This window comes from Alnus glutinosa, chromosome 12, assembly GCF_958979055.1.
Source record: "Alnus glutinosa chromosome 12, dhAlnGlut1.1, whole genome shotgun sequence".
NCBI lineage: Eukaryota > Viridiplantae > Streptophyta > Magnoliopsida > Fagales > Betulaceae > Alnus > Alnus glutinosa.
Genome location: NC_084897.1, coordinates 25,402,948 through 25,420,526, shown reverse-complemented (window position 1 = coordinate 25,420,526; position 17,579 = coordinate 25,402,948). Strand labels below are relative to the sequence as shown.

General features: G+C 36.7%; 2 protein-coding genes and 1 long non-coding RNA gene across 5 annotated transcripts; 2 read left to right on the top strand and 1 right to left on the bottom strand.

Annotated features, from left to right (window-relative positions):
• The first annotated feature begins 558 nt into the window (after nt 1-558).
• Nucleotides 559-5,205, top strand: LOC133851562 (B-box zinc finger protein 18-like). 3 transcript variants are annotated; one of them, XM_062288019.1, is made up of 5 exons: nt 559-1,103; nt 1,756-1,852; nt 1,969-2,084; nt 2,170-2,409; nt 4,948-5,205. In XM_062288019.1, exons 1-5 carry the CDS (start codon nt 1,011-1,013, stop codon nt 4,963-4,965), a joined length of 564 nt encoding a protein of 187 aa, XP_062144003.1. In that variant the 5' UTR covers nt 559-1,010; the 3' UTR covers nt 4,966-5,205. The 3 variants fall into 3 exon arrangements, with proteins under 3 accessions (XP_062144003.1, XP_062144002.1, XP_062144004.1); XM_062288018.1 differs by having other exon boundaries at nt 562-1,103; nt 5,000-5,205; XM_062288020.1 differs by lacking the exon at nt 4,948-5,205 and adding an exon at nt 3,587-4,033 and having other exon boundaries at nt 583-1,103.
• A 3,447-nt stretch (nt 5,206-8,652) lies between these two features.
• LOC133851837 (probable serine protease EDA2) lies at nt 8,653-14,181 on the top strand. Its single transcript, XM_062288432.1, has 12 exons — nt 8,653-8,939; nt 9,029-9,154; nt 9,376-9,531; nt 9,965-10,147; nt 10,344-10,460; nt 10,591-10,644; nt 10,727-10,798; nt 11,135-11,340; nt 11,497-11,591; nt 12,300-12,374; nt 12,816-12,899; nt 13,772-14,181. Exons 1-12 carry the CDS (start codon nt 8,757-8,759, stop codon nt 13,885-13,887), a joined length of 1,467 nt encoding a protein of 488 aa, XP_062144416.1. The 5' UTR covers nt 8,653-8,756; the 3' UTR covers nt 13,888-14,181.
• A 610-nt stretch (nt 14,182-14,791) lies between these two features.
• On the bottom strand, nt 14,792-16,246 carry LOC133851838 (uncharacterized). The gene is made up of 3 exons (XR_009895845.1): nt 16,061-16,246; nt 15,693-15,825; nt 14,792-14,971 (listed from the first exon to the last, which is right to left on the bottom strand). It is a non-coding gene; the product is annotated as an uncharacterized LOC133851838 (long non-coding RNA).
• Between the last annotated feature and the right edge of the window lie 1,333 nt (nt 16,247-17,579).

Here is a 17,579-nt window from a genome sequence, read left to right as displayed (position 1 = left end):
TTTAGTAGATCCTTTTAGGAGACTCCTTTATTAGTAAGCTTAGATCAAACAAAGTCACATTATATTTAAGAATGAAAGGGAATATGAGTCGGGAATATAAGTCCTGCATATGACATTGCTCTTTAAACGTACGTAAGTTAGGAATTTGGATTTCAAGCAATTTGTTATTGAAATTGCTAAGTGTGAGAGAATATTTATGAAATTTACGTGTCAGAAGAAGGAGAGGGATTGTCCGTGACAAACTTGAATAGGTAACTAGACCGTATAAAAACTCTACCATACCATATGGCAACTTGGCTTGGAATTGTAGCTTTACGGTCGGTCTGAATTGTAGCACCAGCAGAAAATATCTATCCGTGAGTTGTGAATTGAAATAAGTTTGGACCAAAAGTTTGTACGTGCCAATTACGGTGATTGAGGGGGATTTTTTTTTCTCTTTCTTGGGTAAGTGAGATTTGTTTCTTTACGCCACAACTGTAGAGACTTCCATTTGGTTCGGATTGAAATCAAGCACCAGGAAGATGCCTAGCGTGCGGCTGCGCTTCAACGAGTGGCAGAGATGGCCCAAGAAGCAAGCGTTGCTTCACATAACTGAGTGAAATGGGCCCCAGCCAGATATCTAAACCGGTGGGCGACAATAAACGAACGGTCGCTGTCAGCAACACACTGCTTTTGAAGCATGTGGCCACGGAGAGAACTCGTGGGAACAAAGTTGACAAATCCCATGAATTATTTCCTTGTTAAATTCACACACAAACACAAACACGGCATTCTCGAATCTCCCCAGGTCCCCAACCCTCAAAAAAATCGTTGTCTTCCCTCATCATTGCAGACATCTAGATTTTGTGGTGGGATTGTGGATTTGTGTCTTATTCTGGGTGCGTTTTGTTTATGAGGCTTTAGTTGGGTTTGGTTTGGTTTGGGTGTCGCTTGCTAATTCGGAAGTTCATGGAATTGTTGTTATTATATATTGGTTGGTGCAAGAGAGATGAGAGCGGAAGGAATTAAGGATGCGAACAATTTGTGACGCTTGCGAGAGCGCGGCCGCTATCGTGTTTTGTGCTGCCGACGAGGCCACTCTTTGCCGTTCCTGCGACGAAAAGGTCTTGTTTTTTCGTGGTTCTAGTTCTTCTAATTACTCGTTCTTAGTTCTTGTTAATTTATTGGGTTTAGTATTTGTGATTCTTCCTTTAATTCTTGTTGGGTTTCTTTTGCGATTACTTGTTTAGCCAATTATTAGTTACTTTTGGATGTTACCCATATAATCTCTACTTTCTGGTCTAGTCTCTTGTGCATAAGCGATAGTGTTAGCTGAAAGGGTTTATGTTGTTAGGGCGCAATATTCTTGCATGATTTCTCTCTTAAAGTTGTGAAATTTATGCATGGAATGACATTTTGAGTTGTGAGCATGCCTTCGTGGATCACGGTTATCCTATAAATTGAAGAAGTTGGATACAAGTTTGCACTTTGGTATGGTTGTATGGTGTATGACATTAGTCACCTTGGACTAAATTGTGTAGAACGTGTAATTTCCTTTGTCATTAGTTCTTATTGTCAACACATTATGGCATATCTTTGAGAAGAACGGAGTGGGGATTGAAATGGGTTATTTTTCTATATTCTTCTTTACATATTCTCATAGAAAAAATTTTGTTCAAGCTTATTGAAAATTTGGAATCAAAATGTTCTGTGTTATTCTTGACTGCCCTGGTCAACATCTTACGGCAATGGTTTAGCTGTTAATGGGAGTGGCAGGTTCACATGTGCAATAAGCTTGCTAGCCGGCATGTACGGGTTGGTCTTGCGAGTCCCAGTGATGTTCCCCGCTGTGACATATGTGAAAATGCACCTGGTATGCATGTCTCTTTTTACTTTTTGACTCTTCCATTTGATTTTCAGAAATATGCCTCTTGTGTTTGGTAGAAGGATTTCAAGCTTACGTTTCTTCTGTTGGAAACCTGTTTGTAGCTTTCTTTTACTGTGAGGTAGACGGGAGTTCCCTGTGTTTGCAATGTGACATGATTGTTCACGTTGGAGGTAAAAGAACGCATGGAAGATATCTTCTATTGAGGCAGAGAGTTGAGGTTTGTCACTGCAGAGAAAATGGAGTCATGCTCTTCTGTTTTGTGAAATTCCCCACAGAACTTACATTCTTTAATTCTTCTATAGTTTCCAGGGGATAAACCTGGTCATCTTGAGGAGCCAGTTCCACTACCTGTGGATCCAGGTGAGACCAGAAGAGGACAAACTATGCCACCTAAGCTGACAATGGGAGAGAACCAGCAAAATCACAGGGCCTCTCCTGTTCCAATTTCAGATGCTGATGCTGATCGGCATTCCAAGATGGATAAAATGATTGATTTGAATATGAAGCCTCACCGGATGCACGAACAAGCATCAAACAATCAGGTGAGACTAATTATATTTTCTGCAACTTATCTTTTTATCTACTTATTTTAACATGGATCTTGATTTATTAAAAGCATATTTTCACCTCCCAAAGTAATGGAATGGGTGATCCATATCACTTAGTGAACAAATTTACCCCTCAAATGGATTTAGTTGGCAAGATTTAGCCAGTCAATATATGCTGAAAGATTAAACTCAGTATTCTAAATTGGTCATATATGTTCAATTGGACTAACTAGCTGTGTGCATTTATATAGTGCCTGGCCATGGCTGTTGGATAGGGATTTTGGATAGGTAGGCTTCAATGTAGTAATGTAAGTTTTCCACGTAATGGAGAAAAATCTAATGGATAAAGTCCATTTCAATAATTTTGTCTAGACAGAGAGTAAACAGAGAAATTGACAATTTTCCCAGTTCATGTAGTTGAAGTTGGGAATGTAGATCGAAGGTTAACAGTCTTCTAAGATTCATAAGTTCAGTATGATCATTGTTGTGGTAGAGGAAGAATAGGGTTAAAATTCCTTAATAAATATCCTTTGCTTGCATTTCATCATTATTATTGTTCATGATATGAGATTAGTAGATTTGACAAAATAAAAAGGAGATATGATATCTACTGCTGACTCAGACCAAGGTATATATTACACATTTATTATCCGCGGTCAGGGCCAGAACCAGAAATTAAGGTGTGGGGGACTAAAAAACCACTTTCTAGGGGGGTAAAAAATTAATTTTAAAGAGTTTGTCATAAAAAGTATAAAATTTAGTGGCAAATTTAAATACTTGGGGGGATAATGACCCGGTTCCCCAAGGGCGTAAGTAGTTCCGTCCCTATCCACAGTATACATGAAAAGTATTCATGTTGCCAGAAACTGTAGAATTTGAGACAAATTACAGTTTGGTTCTTGATAGGTCACTCTACATTCTGATAATTCTAACTGGCTCTTTTGGCTTTTAGGAGAAAGATGAGTCCTAAAATCGGAAGATCCTAAGAAATCAGATTGCAACTCTAAAAACAATGTTTATATTCATGAACAGAACCATTCTATTTTGTTGGGACATCCAAGCCCATCTTTCCTTGATACGTATAGAATCTCTGGGGGCATTTTCTTTGTTTAAGCATGTAAAACTGATTTGTGATCAGAATTTTTAAGAAATAGGAACTCGTTTTTCTTAGGATCAATGATTAAAAAAAGAAACCTGGAGGCCGGGATCTTGCACCATCTCTTTCATTCATGCCAGCAGAGGAGTTAGCTGACTTTCAACCATACTTCCATTAGCTGCAAGTTTTGTGTGGCGGAACTTCTCCTCATGTTTACCTTTTCGCCAAGGCATGGGGATATGCGTGCCACCAAGTGTTGCTTAGTTGTTCTGAATGGCGGTTCGACAGCATTCATATATCTTACATTGTAATGCAAAAAGATTATAGTTCACTCCAATGAAGACATGGATATCTTTGCAACTGTTGAGAGTTTTATGAGCACTCATTTCTGCAGAACCTAGTGCTCTTACCACTCTTGTTGAAAGTGATATCTCGTACAATTTGCATAATGGGATTTCTTGATATGCTTAGGACATCATGAGGAAGCTTGAGAATAATGCCAGAAAGTCACCTTAATTTCTAGCTGTTCTTCATTTACTCCTTCAAAGTGTACTTCCAAAGGTCTGGAACTAATCGTACCCACTCTAGCTGAAGCTGTGTGACTGAGGATACAACCGTACAAACAGGAAGGTGACCTTGTCCTCGCCCCACAAGTGAGGAGGGGTGTTCTCCCTGATGGGTGGCGCTATCATATTTTTGTAATGTAAAACATCTGCTACTTTTTCTGTATAATTAAAAAATAAAAAGCACGGCTAAATATATTTTTACCCCTCTAAATGGAAAAAGTAAATAAAAGATAAGCAAACAAACAAAAATAAGATAGAGAAAAATTGCCCCACGTTGTGACCCTACCTAGTAGGCCTGTACGGATGGCGTCGTTATAACTGTCCCATAACCGTTAATCGCCTACCATTATATATTATATTATATATTCACACACATGACTAACAAGCCTAGTAGCATATCGTCGTTTTGGTATTTTTAATACTAAAATGACGCCATTTCATTACACATTATACATAAAATTTAAAAAACCTAATTTGATCTCTCACCTCCTCTCAAAATTACTCTCGTCTCCTCTGTGCCATAACTCACTTCTCACAAAGTCTCATAATCTGTCAATTTGTTCAATGCTCGTGTCTCTCTCTTCTCTGCTCAGTGTAGCCATGGCCCTATTGGCACGTGTAGTTGTATATCTTGTCTCTAGTTAGTGCATCAGTCTCTCGTCTCTCTCTCTCTCTCTCATCTCAGCTTCAGCGAATCAGTAGTCAATAGGCACGGAGTCTATGGACCCATCTGGGGTTTCTCACTCTCTCTTTGAAATTTTGAAGTTTCACTTTATCCCTGTTTATTTTTGTTTTTTGTTTCGCAAATAGCTTTAAGGTGTGTGCGATTTTTTGTTCATGTGATTTTGATTTTTGAATTGTTTGTTTTAGGTTTTTCGTTTTCTCTAATCTCTAACCAAATGGGAGTTTGAGAATTTTCCAGGGGCAATCTTCTTTTAAAGGTTGACTGCCTACAGCTCTACCCTTGAAATGTTGGTGTTTATTTGGATTTGGCTTCATGCAAGTTGGATTTGTCATTTGAAATGTTGGTGTTTTTGGCTTTTGGTTTGATTTTAGAGTTGTAATGAACTAATGATTGGATTTGTATTTGGATTGATTTTAGAGTTTTAATGTACTAATGTTTGGATTTGTATTTGAATTTGTATTTAGATTTGGTAATTTTGTAATTTTTGTACTAATGTTATGGATTTGTATATGAAAAAACTGGCTCAAATCCGACTCAAACCGGAACCAAAATCGGCTCATAGCCCACGTTAAAAAACGTTTTTTAAACCACTGGTTATAAACATAATAACCACTAATTGTCTAGGCGGAGGCGGTTATAGTTGTTAAAATTTAATAATCGCCTTAGGCGATTGCGGTTAGCGGTTTTAACTAATAACCACTAACCGTAATCACTTGTACAGCCCTTCTACCTAGTCACAATAGGGTTTGGTTAGGTTGGGTGGTCGGTTAGACACAACCCCAACCAACCACGATAGGGTCCTATATTAAAATCTTCTGAAATTCTTAGAAATTATAAGGGCTTGTAATTTGCTCAATCTTGGTCATTCGTTCATAATGTGCGTCTAGGGACAAGCCACAACAGAAATCCAACAAGGTAGCTAGATCGCCCCAAAATGTTTTGGAGTGGTCCCGGCCGCCCCAACTTATTTTGGGGTGGTTAACTACCTCTAATGTGCCGGAGGTTGCTAATAACCCCTTCAAGATAAGGGGATGGTTGGACTACTCTCAAAACATAGTTTTGGGGGCGGTCAGGCATTTTCAACTTGATTTTTAAGGTGGTGGACTACTCCCTCTAGGTGAGGGGTGGGCCAAACCCCTCCCCTCTCCTTAAAAAAGAATTGCATTATGGGTGCTTCAACCACGCATCCTATTTTGAGGGTGTCCAATCATTCCAAAATATGTTGGGGTGACTAAATCACTTCTTTGAAAGTTGTCTAGCCACCCCATTGGGGCAAAGCTTTGTTTTCTCGAGTCTCATTATGACATGGCTTATTCTAAACCATTTATTACAAATTGCAAGCCTACAATTCCTAAAAATTGCAAGGGATCTCAATCCCGAAGCGTGGCTACTTGGTCTCGAGCATATTCAACCACATAGATGCAGTTGTGTAGGGTCGTTGGGCTAAGTAGGGTGGCAATGCTCCTACCTAGTCACATCATAGGCCTTTTTTTCATCTATTTATTTTCATCTCGCCAACCTACCCAACCTTGATACTATTGTGGACAAGGAACATCTACATTCCAATAGAAAATGTGATGAGTCTTTTTATGATTATGATTTTATTTTGTTTTATCTCACTGTTTATACAATGTCACACCATTTTTTTAAAAAAAATTAAATGATATGACAAGACATTTACTGCGTAATATCATGTTTATAGTTCTCGTGTCGGGCTGTAGGCAATCTTAGAAAAGAAAAGAAAAATTAAAAAAATAAAATAAAATCGAATGCCCATTATTTCTTGTTTCAAATTCAATCGGTTAAAAAATAAATAATAACGGTGGAAAGAAAACGATGAGAAACTTCTTCTTTTGTTCTTTTGGGTTGGGGCCATGGGGAAACTTCCCTTTTCAACAAAGCGAAGCATCTGGAATCCTTGTTTGCACAATACGCCCCAATTGTTCTCCGCATCGATCAAAATCTAGTGGCCCACAATTCCTCTGAAAAAAGGGCCCCACGATCACGGGTTTTATAACTGGAGCACCAATTGTCTGCATTTGGACTTCGGACCATTCACAACAGACTGGAATTTTCCAGGTTCTGGGACTTGGGCTTGAACGCTGACGTGGCAGATCCAGGATCTCCATGTCTGACCCACTTACCAACAAAAAGGAAATAATATAGCAAGCTGTAATTTAATTCAGTTTTATCGACCCACAAAACTTCATATTCTAACGGAAATTATGTTTAATCATTTTTGTACATTAAATAAAGTGGCTGCTGGGCTGGGCTGGGCTGGGTTGGTCCACCACCCCGTTTATCTCTCTTGGATTGAAATTCTTCTTAATTAAGGTGTTTGAATTAGGGTGTAAACGTCGATGCGAACGTGGTTATTTGTAATATTCGTATGCGCATTTATAAAATGTGATGATGTCACTTTTAGATATTCGCTTCATATTTTTACTAACTGCACTCGCACGATTATCGTGATTATTATCCATTATCTGCATATTATTTGAGCATTAATTATGGCTTATTTTGAACGATTTTAAAAATAAACCAAATGTTACACGAGAAAGTAACACAACAAAACAAACAAAACTAATGTAAACATAACATATAATTAATCCAAAACGACATCGTTTTTGTGAATTTATTAAATATTATGTGTATATAAAAATATACAAAATATATATTATATGTAAAATGTATGCGGATACGATTATTGTATCTGTATATTCTAAAACCATTCTCCGCATATGTGGATATTGGATATGAACAGTTAATATCCACACGCATATATACTCCTAGTTTGAATTATAGAAAAGTGTGGTATATGATTCACTTACTTCAACTATTTAGGCCTCGGACCTTAAGCTACTCGAAAATAAATTAGTCCAATGTAATTCAATTTCATCTTCTTAGTGATCAACCACGTACAATTAAGGATAGAGCAAAAACTCTTATGGAAAAGAGTTAGGGGCTAAAAAAATTTATTGGTAAGGGCTAATAAACTCTTTCTTTCTTTTTTTCTTTTTTTTAACCTTATATATATTACCTAAAAAATCATTTGTTTTCAGGAATTGATGGGGCCATCGCCTATATCCCCAATAAATCTGTCCCTACATAAAACGATGGTCGATCAATCTTCAAGTGGAGATGAATGGTTTTAGGACAAAAATTTCCTACAAATCAATTTGTAGAAAATTTTATACAAATCATATCTAAGATTGACATATGTCCCTTGGTATGTGAGAAGCTTTTTTAATAGCATTAATAAAAAAAACGTATGCTTCTCACATTCTTAAATAATGCATATCACTTTTATATGTGGATTGTATAAAATATCCTATAAATTGATTTGTAAGAAATTTTTGTCTATAATTTTATGGTTATGATTTAATGTTATTGCATTTAACAAGATAATGATGTCAATTTATTTAATTTTTTTAATAGTGTGCCAACATATTTATCACATAATATCATTTACATTGTTAATATTAAATTCTGACCATAAAATAACTCATTTCAATTTTATGTAAAATGGAGATAATACTATTCCTCTTAATCTACTCCAAGAAATAGAAATTAGTTACAAACTGAGTTGTAGTTACTTTCTACAAACAAGTCTAATAAATAGACATATATCTTTAAAGCATGTAATTCTCACGTGCTTTTTTCTTAATGCTATTAAAAAAAAACATGTGAAAAGTATGTGTTAAGGGACACATGTTGGTTTGTAAGTACTTTTTGTCTTTTTTTTTTTTTTTATCTTTTTTGGTTGGACTTATTTTTGTCCCTCTTTTAATTGTATTTTTGTGAGGTCTAATTATTTACTAAAAAAACCTTTAACTGAAAATACATAGAAATGTTTGATTTAGAAGTATATCATAAGACATAAGGTAGAGGACTAGAACAATCAATAACCCACCGAAGTTCGAACTACACGGTCAGCGTTTGTTATTTTCCGTTGAAAGAAGAGAAGAGAAGAGAAGGGGCACTGAGAACGACGATGAGGCTGACGTCGTCGACGGTGGCGTGGGTCGTGTTGTTGACGATATTATCGACCTTCGCTCATCAGCACAATGGCTTCGTCCCGTCTCGGACTTCGCTCGACCGCTTGTCCGGAAGCGCCAATTACTTGACCAAGGAGGAGCTCTGGTTCCAACAGACTCTCGATCACTTCTCTCCCTACGTACCTCTCTCTGGACTATTCGCTTTGAATTGCGTGAATCTATGTCACAATTTGTGTATAAAAATTTGATAAGAAGTCTGGATTTGCAGGATCATCGCCGATTTCAGCAGCGATACTACGAATTCTTTGACTACTTTCGGGTTCCAGATGGACCGATTTTTCTGAAAATTTGTGGTGAATCTTCGTGCAATGGGATAGCCAATGACTATATTAGCGTAAGTTTGTGGTTTTTAGCCAAAAAGTGTGGTTGTGGCCCCAAATAGGCTTTTAATTTGTCAGAAGGAGATTTACTTTATTGTGAAGTTGAATTTTGTGGCTCTTGGTATTTAGAATCAAGAGAGACTTAGATTATTGTAAAATTGAATTTGATGGTTTAGGGTTTAGGTGTGTATGCTAATTAGGACAAACAGTTTGAACCTTGTGATATCTTTTATAGGTATTAGCAAAGAAGTTTGGAGCAGCTGTGGTTTCTCTTGAGCATCGTTACTATGGGAAAAGTTCACCCTTCAATTCGCTGAAGACGGAAAATTTGAGATATCTGTCATCTAAGCAGGCGCTCTATGATTTGGCTGTTTTTCGTCAGTATTATCAGGCAAGTTATCTTCCTATTTATTAAGTGTTTTAGTCGTGCGAATGTTAAGTCTCACATTGAATGGATAATAGAAGTGGTTGATATCACATAATCGGGTTCAAAACCCATAGATTTAAGCCTGTATTAAGTGGTGTTCCAACATATTATATCAAAATCTTGCTTGGAGACTCTCCAGTGTTTATGTCCCCAATGGTAAGTCATGTACTTCACGTTCTAGAGTTGGAAAAGTGGAGAATTAATAGAATGCAATCTCTTCTTAACATTGCTTTGAAGGAGAGTTAAATTCTTGGCTTGAACCTGTAAAATCTTTTTTCTATTGAACCTTGAAAGTTTAATCTCATTGGGTGTTGCCAAGTTTCTAGTGTATCCACTGGTCATCTATATTCTCTAACTCAGATTTCCCTGGCCTTATTGCTATCCACTTTTCTTGCAGAAATCTTTGGATTTAAAGCTCAATAGATCAAAAGTTGAAAATCCATGGTTCGTTTTCGGTATCTCATACCCTGGAGCTCTTAGTGCATGGTTCCGTCTTAAGTTCCCTCATTTAACATGTGGAAGCCTTGCAAGTTCTGCAGTTGTTCATGCGGTTTATAACTTCACTGAATTTGACCAGCAGGTAAAGACAATATTGGCTCCTTTTTTTTTTCTTTTTTTTTTAAAGCTATGTTCTTTCTAGAGCCAACCAACCCCCCCAATGAAAAAAGAAAAAGAAAAAAGGAAGAGCTAAAGCTTTTGTTTAAGAATGCTGTTTGTCTTGCAAATTCTCTCCTATTTGCTGTCAGGTAAAAAATTTCAGTATTTTCTAAGTGCAGATTGGTGAGTCAGCTGGTCCGGAATGTAAAGCTGCATTACAAGAAACTAATCAACTTGTTGAACAAAGACTTGCAACAGATGGGAAAGCAGTGAAGGCATTGTTTGGTGCTGCTGAGGTTTGACTCTTTTCCTTTAATATTTGACCATGATGTACCTCGAAGCATTATTTAAATTTCAGAATGCAGATTGATAAGCATTGTTTTCTATATTCTTCATCTCATGTTGACCTTTAGTCTGTGTCCGCAGCTTGAGATTGATGGCGATTTCCTCTATTTTGTGGCAGATGCTGCTGTTATAGCGGTAGGTGTGGTTTCTTTCCTAGTTCTGTTGCTAATTTCAATTTTCACAAATTTGTGATCTTTATATATTTTAAATTTCACAGTTTCAATATGGAAATCCAGATAAACTATGCTCCCCTCTTGTTCAAGCAAAGAAGGCTGGAGACGATTTAGTGGTATGCTCATTTTTCTTGCCATCAACCTGGTTCTTTCATTTGGGCCATTTTTTAAAAACATCAATGGTGGCCTTGTTTCTAACTGCCTTTGCTGGTTATAAGTTGTTACTGTTAGCTAATTAATAGATGAGCAATCTATTGTTTTCCTTGTCACATGTTGCATTGGATAATTGTTATTCTTTTGGTTATTTTTTATTTTGTTCATTTTTCTCTGTTCAACCTGTTAGCACTGCTGATGTTACAGTTTCTTGGGTTTGTGTTTCATCCATATGGCTATATCCTTTTTTACTTATTTTCTAATGCTTCTAATCGGCAAATATACATTATTTCATGCAGGAAGCATATGCCAAATATGTGAAAGATTATTATCTTGGAAGTTTTGGTGTTAAAGTTCAAACATATGATCAGAAACACTTGAAAAACACTGTTATTACTGAAGACAGCGCTGACCGATTGTGGTGGTTCCAAGTTTGTACTGAAGTTGCATATTTTCAGGTGGCGCCATTAAATGATAGCATTCGCTCCAGCAAGGTTGACACAAGGCATGTTTCTAATCACCGTGTTTTCTTTAATGTGCCCTTTTTATTTTATTCGTTTTTACTTACATATCATTAAAATTTTAAAACTTGTGGTTGGTTTTGTGTTTTCTATAATGCACATCTGGGTATTTTTCCAAATTGGTTGCTCATATGTGGCAGATACCATCTGGACCTTTGCAAAAATGTCTTTGGAGAGGGCATCTATCCTGATGTTGCTGCGACAAATATTTACTATGGAGGCACAAAAATCGCTGGTATGAACATTGGCCTTTCTCTGCTTTCTATATTTTTCTTTCGCAGTTTAACTATATGCACGTGTAGCAGGCCATATTTATCCATTTAGTTGCTGAGAACTTCTCCATTAGTCTCCCTTTTATAGTTTAGCGAACTACTTATTTTTCTATGGGTATTTCTAGTAATATATACAAAATTTAAAATCAAACTCCCCTCCATCCCTCCCTCCCTCCCTCCGTCCCTCCCCCCCTCCCTCTCGCTCTCTCTCATACCATCATACCCACTTGTGTTTGTTCTCAGAAATATCTGAAGCATTATATGATATTCTAAGCTTCACCTTCTAGCAACAAAGTGCTGCTTTAAGTTGGTTTTACATTAATCATTTCATGGGATAGGGGAAATTATCTTTCTGCATGTAATTCTTAGAAGCTTGCATTGCAGGAAACTTGAGGGCTGTATGTGCTAAGTGATAAATTTAAGTAAAATGAAAAAATGGGGGATTTATTATTTAAATGAATACTTATTTTAGAGAAATTAGTTTGGTTCATAGGAGAAAATTGATTTTTTTTTTTTTTTTGGAGAAAATTGATTTTTGTGCATTTAATGGCTGAAAGTACGTGTTTTACTCAATGTTATTTTATGTGTATAGTTGCTGACTTACTGTAATGAAATTACTTTCAATGTATTCGGCAATAGTTAATGTGTTCTCATGGAAATTTAAAATGCAGGTTCAAAGATCGTTTTTACAAATGGCTCACAGGATCCCTGGCGTCATGCATCTAAACAGATTTCATCAACTGATAGTGAGTTTCTAATTATTTGATCTGAAATTACATAATTCCTATTATAATAGTTGAATTAAGGTGGGGTAGAGTCGTTCTATGTCTAAATTGGGCCAATTCTTGCTAAAACACAGGTTTAAAAGACATAAATGGTAATTGATCTATTCTTGTGCCGAAGACATTTCTATAGATACATTTTTCGTCTTCTGATTAATCTTGCAGTCAAAGTTATTTTACATAGGCATTCCTGACATGTCATTTTGAACCACGTGTACGGTTCTATAAAGTTCATGTTCGTGTGGTTTCCACTTGTATTTCATATGATGATTACTCTCATTTGGGTATAATCATTAGGCTGATACGTGAAATATTTGATGAAATTGCTACATGCAACAATTATTCAAAGTCATTTTAGATCATGTTTTACTCTTTTTACTAAAATCTGTCTGTTGAACTTTCTAGTGCCTTCCTACGTCATTTCTTGTCACAACTGTGGCCATGGAACTGACCTGCGAGGATGTCCTCAAGCTCCATTAAGCATTGAAGGTATGCATAGCTTGTATCAGCTGACATGTTCTCAGTACTCATTAGAGTTTCTGATTCAATTCATCTTGGCCAATTCATGGGTTTCCAAATGGGTTGATAATTTGCATGTTCAATTTGTAATATGTGATATATTCAGAATCACCTTTGGGAATATCTTCCATTTGCTTCCAGAATGAGTTCCAATGGCTTATTTGAGCACTTGCACTCAATATTTTACATTTGTTTGTTCATTTATTTTCTTTCTTTCTTTTTATCTTTTTTTTGGAGGAGAAGGGGTTTTTTTGGGGAGGGGGGGACTGGGGAGGATGGTTTCACTAACATACAGCTGCGTGCTACATTACTAGCTATACCACTCTTATTTTACTGCATTGAGTACAAAGCGCATTTACAACCTTGCTCTGTGAGATTGCTCTCTTATTTCAGAATAATGTTTATGGGGCGTTCATCCCTTGTGTGTAGTATTTTCATGGATGAATTCCCTATGTGGTGGAATTTTATTCCAGAAAAGGAAAGCAATAAATGTCAAAAGATAGCTTAAGTTGCAGGAAACACTTTTTAGCCTGCCGAAAAAGCACATGGCGCCATCTTTTCCCAACTATTAGATTACCATTGATGAATGAAAAATTTGTGTGATAACTTTCATTCTTGATCAAGCTAACACATCACGTAGTTAATTCTGGGGGCTATTGGTAGCCTTCATATTTCAGAGGGGCTCACATAATTGAGACCAAAATTTTAACCATTAACGGTACCCAAAATGTTCTCACTTCGCAGACATTCTGATTTTGTATGCATAGGCAGCCATTCTCGTGTCTACATTTCCTGTGAATAGTCGATGTCATATCTTCTGAAACCGTGATTTTTCTTCTCAGGCAATGCCGAGAACTGCAGCTCTCCTGATGCGGTTCACAAAGTAAGGCAACAGATGGTAGAGCAAATAGACTTGTGGCTGTCGCAGTGCCAAGCCTCAGCTAGAAGTTCCATGTGATAGATGTATAACATGATTGTTTAACTGGCCTTGATCCTAGTATTACCAGCTGAACAGATGATTATACGCAAATCTGTCGCCGATATTACTGTCTGAAGAGATGTTTGTATGTATCTGTTGCAGGTATTGCCAAGTTAGCCACTTATGTATATCAAACCCTGTATATTAGGCATTCTTGGACTCATGAACTTCTGTGAATTTGTTGTATGCTAGATAAAAGTAATTACCAGGTGGATATCGATGTGTCTATGATCAGATAGATGGGTGCAGTTGGATTGCTCTCTTAATTTTTTACTTTTCTCTTAATTTATTTATTTATTATTATTATTTGTCCTATTCGAATAAGGAAATGAATGTATGAAGCTCATGAGTCCAAGCTTGCTCCAAAAGGACTCTAGAAATTCTTCATGATTAGGCATTCCTGCACTCTCACAGGCAGAAACTTTATTACATTACTAGAAGTACAATTTATGAACAAAATTAGTCTCACAGACAATCACCTGTCTTTTTCTTCTACACATTTGATTGAACACTCTAATGGACGTAGCCCTTAACAAACATTCCTTTCTTGGCCTCGTCGGATTCACCCTCGCCTGTGTTTTTCCCAAGCTGAGCAAGAGAGTTGGCCTTTGCCCGTACAAGCAGAGATTCTTGAGCCTCCTTAACATTCTACGGTCTGCCTCCCCGCTTCTTGAGGCAAGTGTTCTGAAGGGCTCTGGCATAGGACAATGACACATGCCATGGATTGGGCGCTTGGTTCATTGCATTCAAGGTCAGTGTAGCCGCAACTTCAGATTGCCCACCAGATAGGAACTGCTCAACAGAATTTGATTCATCAATTTACAAGTTGATTTATTGTACGAGGTCTGCAAAAGCATAACAATTACAGGTTACTTGCCATGATTCCAGGAGCGAACATGCTGGGCTTGAGGAGGATGCCTTCAAACATGACATTGTTCTCAGCAAGGTAGAAGAAAACCTCAACCCTTACTTTCTTGGCCACTTCAAAGGTCCTGTCCTATCAATCCCATGCTCACCATCAAGCAAGATCTCAGGGTCAAGAATAGGGTACCAATCCATTGTCCTGCAAGACCACGATGCAAACTTTTTCAACATGATGCATAATGGGGATAATAATAATACTACAAACTAGTTGGGAATCCCAATTATTAAGCTGCTTGAATTTCACATAAATTCGAATAGTCATTTGTTTTGAGCAGATGGATCTTGCATCTTAGGCTGTCTAAAATAGTTAGGCCTTACAACTTTCGGATCCAGATCTTCAGCAATTTGTTGTCCAAACAGAAAATGCGACAAAACTCTTATAGGACTCATCTGTCAAAACAAGTGGACAAGCTGCCCAAGACTTGCTTGGACAATTGGGTCCCATGAGATAATTTTTACATTTGCTGTCCAAATTGCTGTACCTCTCTATCCACAACTTCCCTCTCTTAAACTACTTGAATTTATATAAAATTCGAATAGCCTAATAACAAGGACGAGCCTCATCCCCTACAAATGCTATAAAAGCTTTTTGTTTTAGTTACCATGGTACCAGAGAGAGATGGCAGCATAGTGAGCTAGGCCACAGGCTGCCTCCTTCACAGCCAATGCAGATGGGACATTGGGGATGCTAATGAGTAATGACAGTGCGCCAATATGTCCACAACACAAAGACATGCTTTTACCATACAGATGAAACCAAAAGCAGAAAAGTGCTTACAAGGAAATAGGCCATTTGTAACTCTCAACAGGGTAAATTTCAGTTTAGACATCAAGCAAAAAAGCAAAGTGTGGTTTCTAACTTTCTACCATTTTGCGAGACGAGCTCCCTGTCGGTAATAAGCAGCTGAGCGAGAGGCAAGGCCGTCAAGACCTTGGCACAATGACTCGTTATTTGAACCAAACCCTGTAGTAATCACTAGTCATCATCCAACTCTTCATTATGCGATGGAAAAAAAAAAAAAAAAATTAGTGATTTCAAACTGTAATTAATAAAAATGCAATTAAGAGTAATCATTATCTAAGGCAGTTAAATATTTAAAATTGTGTGTTTTTAAAAACACAACCCTTGCCTGAAAAAAAAAAAAAAAAAGAAACAAAAAAAAGAAGCTTTTTTCGCCTGCACAACCAAACAGACTCATCTCATCACCAAACCAAATATCTTGCTCACCTTGTCGACTTTAATACCAAGGATGATGTTTTGCTCAACAAGCACGTCAACAATCTTCCTGCCATCAGTGATGGATTGGCAGAGTGTTTCCTCAAAGAAGATGGCGCCTGAGATGTAAGCTAGGAGCAGTGATAAGTAGTGTCTTTTATGCCCGCCAGTTAGCCTCTGTGTTCTCTAACCCAATTGAGGCCAGACGGCCATGGCCAAGATGCAACACTTTTCTACACCTCATACCATAAAATATATAAAAAAATAATAATAATAATTAATCAATATCAGAAACATGCCCAAAAATGTTTTTTATTCTCTTATGCATTTCTAAAACTTGTATTTTCAACGACTTCATTTCCTTGTCAAAACATTAATAAAAAAACAACCTAAAACACAAAGAGAACTGTCATATTCTATTGTAATATCAAAGAGCTTTTGGCCTTTTTTGTGTAATCTACTAGATAAAACAGCCATTGATCACATGTTTAATGAGGAAAAAAAAATGTTATTCATCATGTTTTATTAGCTTAAATAATTAATGAACTAAGAAAATTCAAGCAAAATTGCAGATGTAAAGCTTTTTGTTACACATATCTTTTGATGTAGTAACACATACCGCAGTCTTGACAAGCTCGTGGCATATGAGCCGGCTCGCATGGTAAGTGCAGAGTGTGCAACAAGGTGGCACCGGACCACGACGATCGGAGGTTGCCAAAGAGTCTGACCCTTCACCCACTTGGACTTGTCTACAATTGGTACTGTCTTGAAGAGAGAAGCAATGCCATTGTCTCTTAAAAGTGGTTAATATCAACACTTTGAAGTCTAGTGGAAATTAATAGTTGGGTTTTTTCAAGATTGTATGACAAGAAACATTGGTGTTTACTAATAAATCGAAGAGAAAAAATAATAATAATAATAAGTTTGATATCTTCATGTGGCGGCAGAGTTTTCCTTCGAATTGAGTTGAAAAAATTTATTTATTAAATTGATGTCTTTAGAGAACGTGATTCTCACGTATATTTACATTTTTAATGCTTTGTTAATTTTATATATATATATATATATATATATATATATATATGAGAATTATATATTTTAAAGACTAATAAATTGGAAAAAATCCAAAACAAAAACTGCCAGCGCGCTAAACTCGTTCTATTTCATCAACTCTTTTGATAAATACGTCACTTCTGCCCTGTGACATAACGTCTATTAGCTTCCCTCAAGCATAAGATTTTATTTGAACCTTGGATTTCTCATTAACAAACGTGGCACATATCTGTGCACAAATAAGAGGAAACGGGAGGCTCCCAGGTGGAGGGGATCCTAGGCAAATAAAGTTAAAAAAAAAAAAAAAAAAAAAAAAAAAAAAAAAAAGTCTTGATAGTTAGACTATCTAAATTCAACTATAATTTAATGCGCGAATTTTGAGACAAATAAAGTTGAAAAAAATGTTGGAATAGCTTAACTTTCAAAAATAAAATTTTTTTTAAAAAAAAATGCGAGATAAAATCTTATTTGTTTTTAA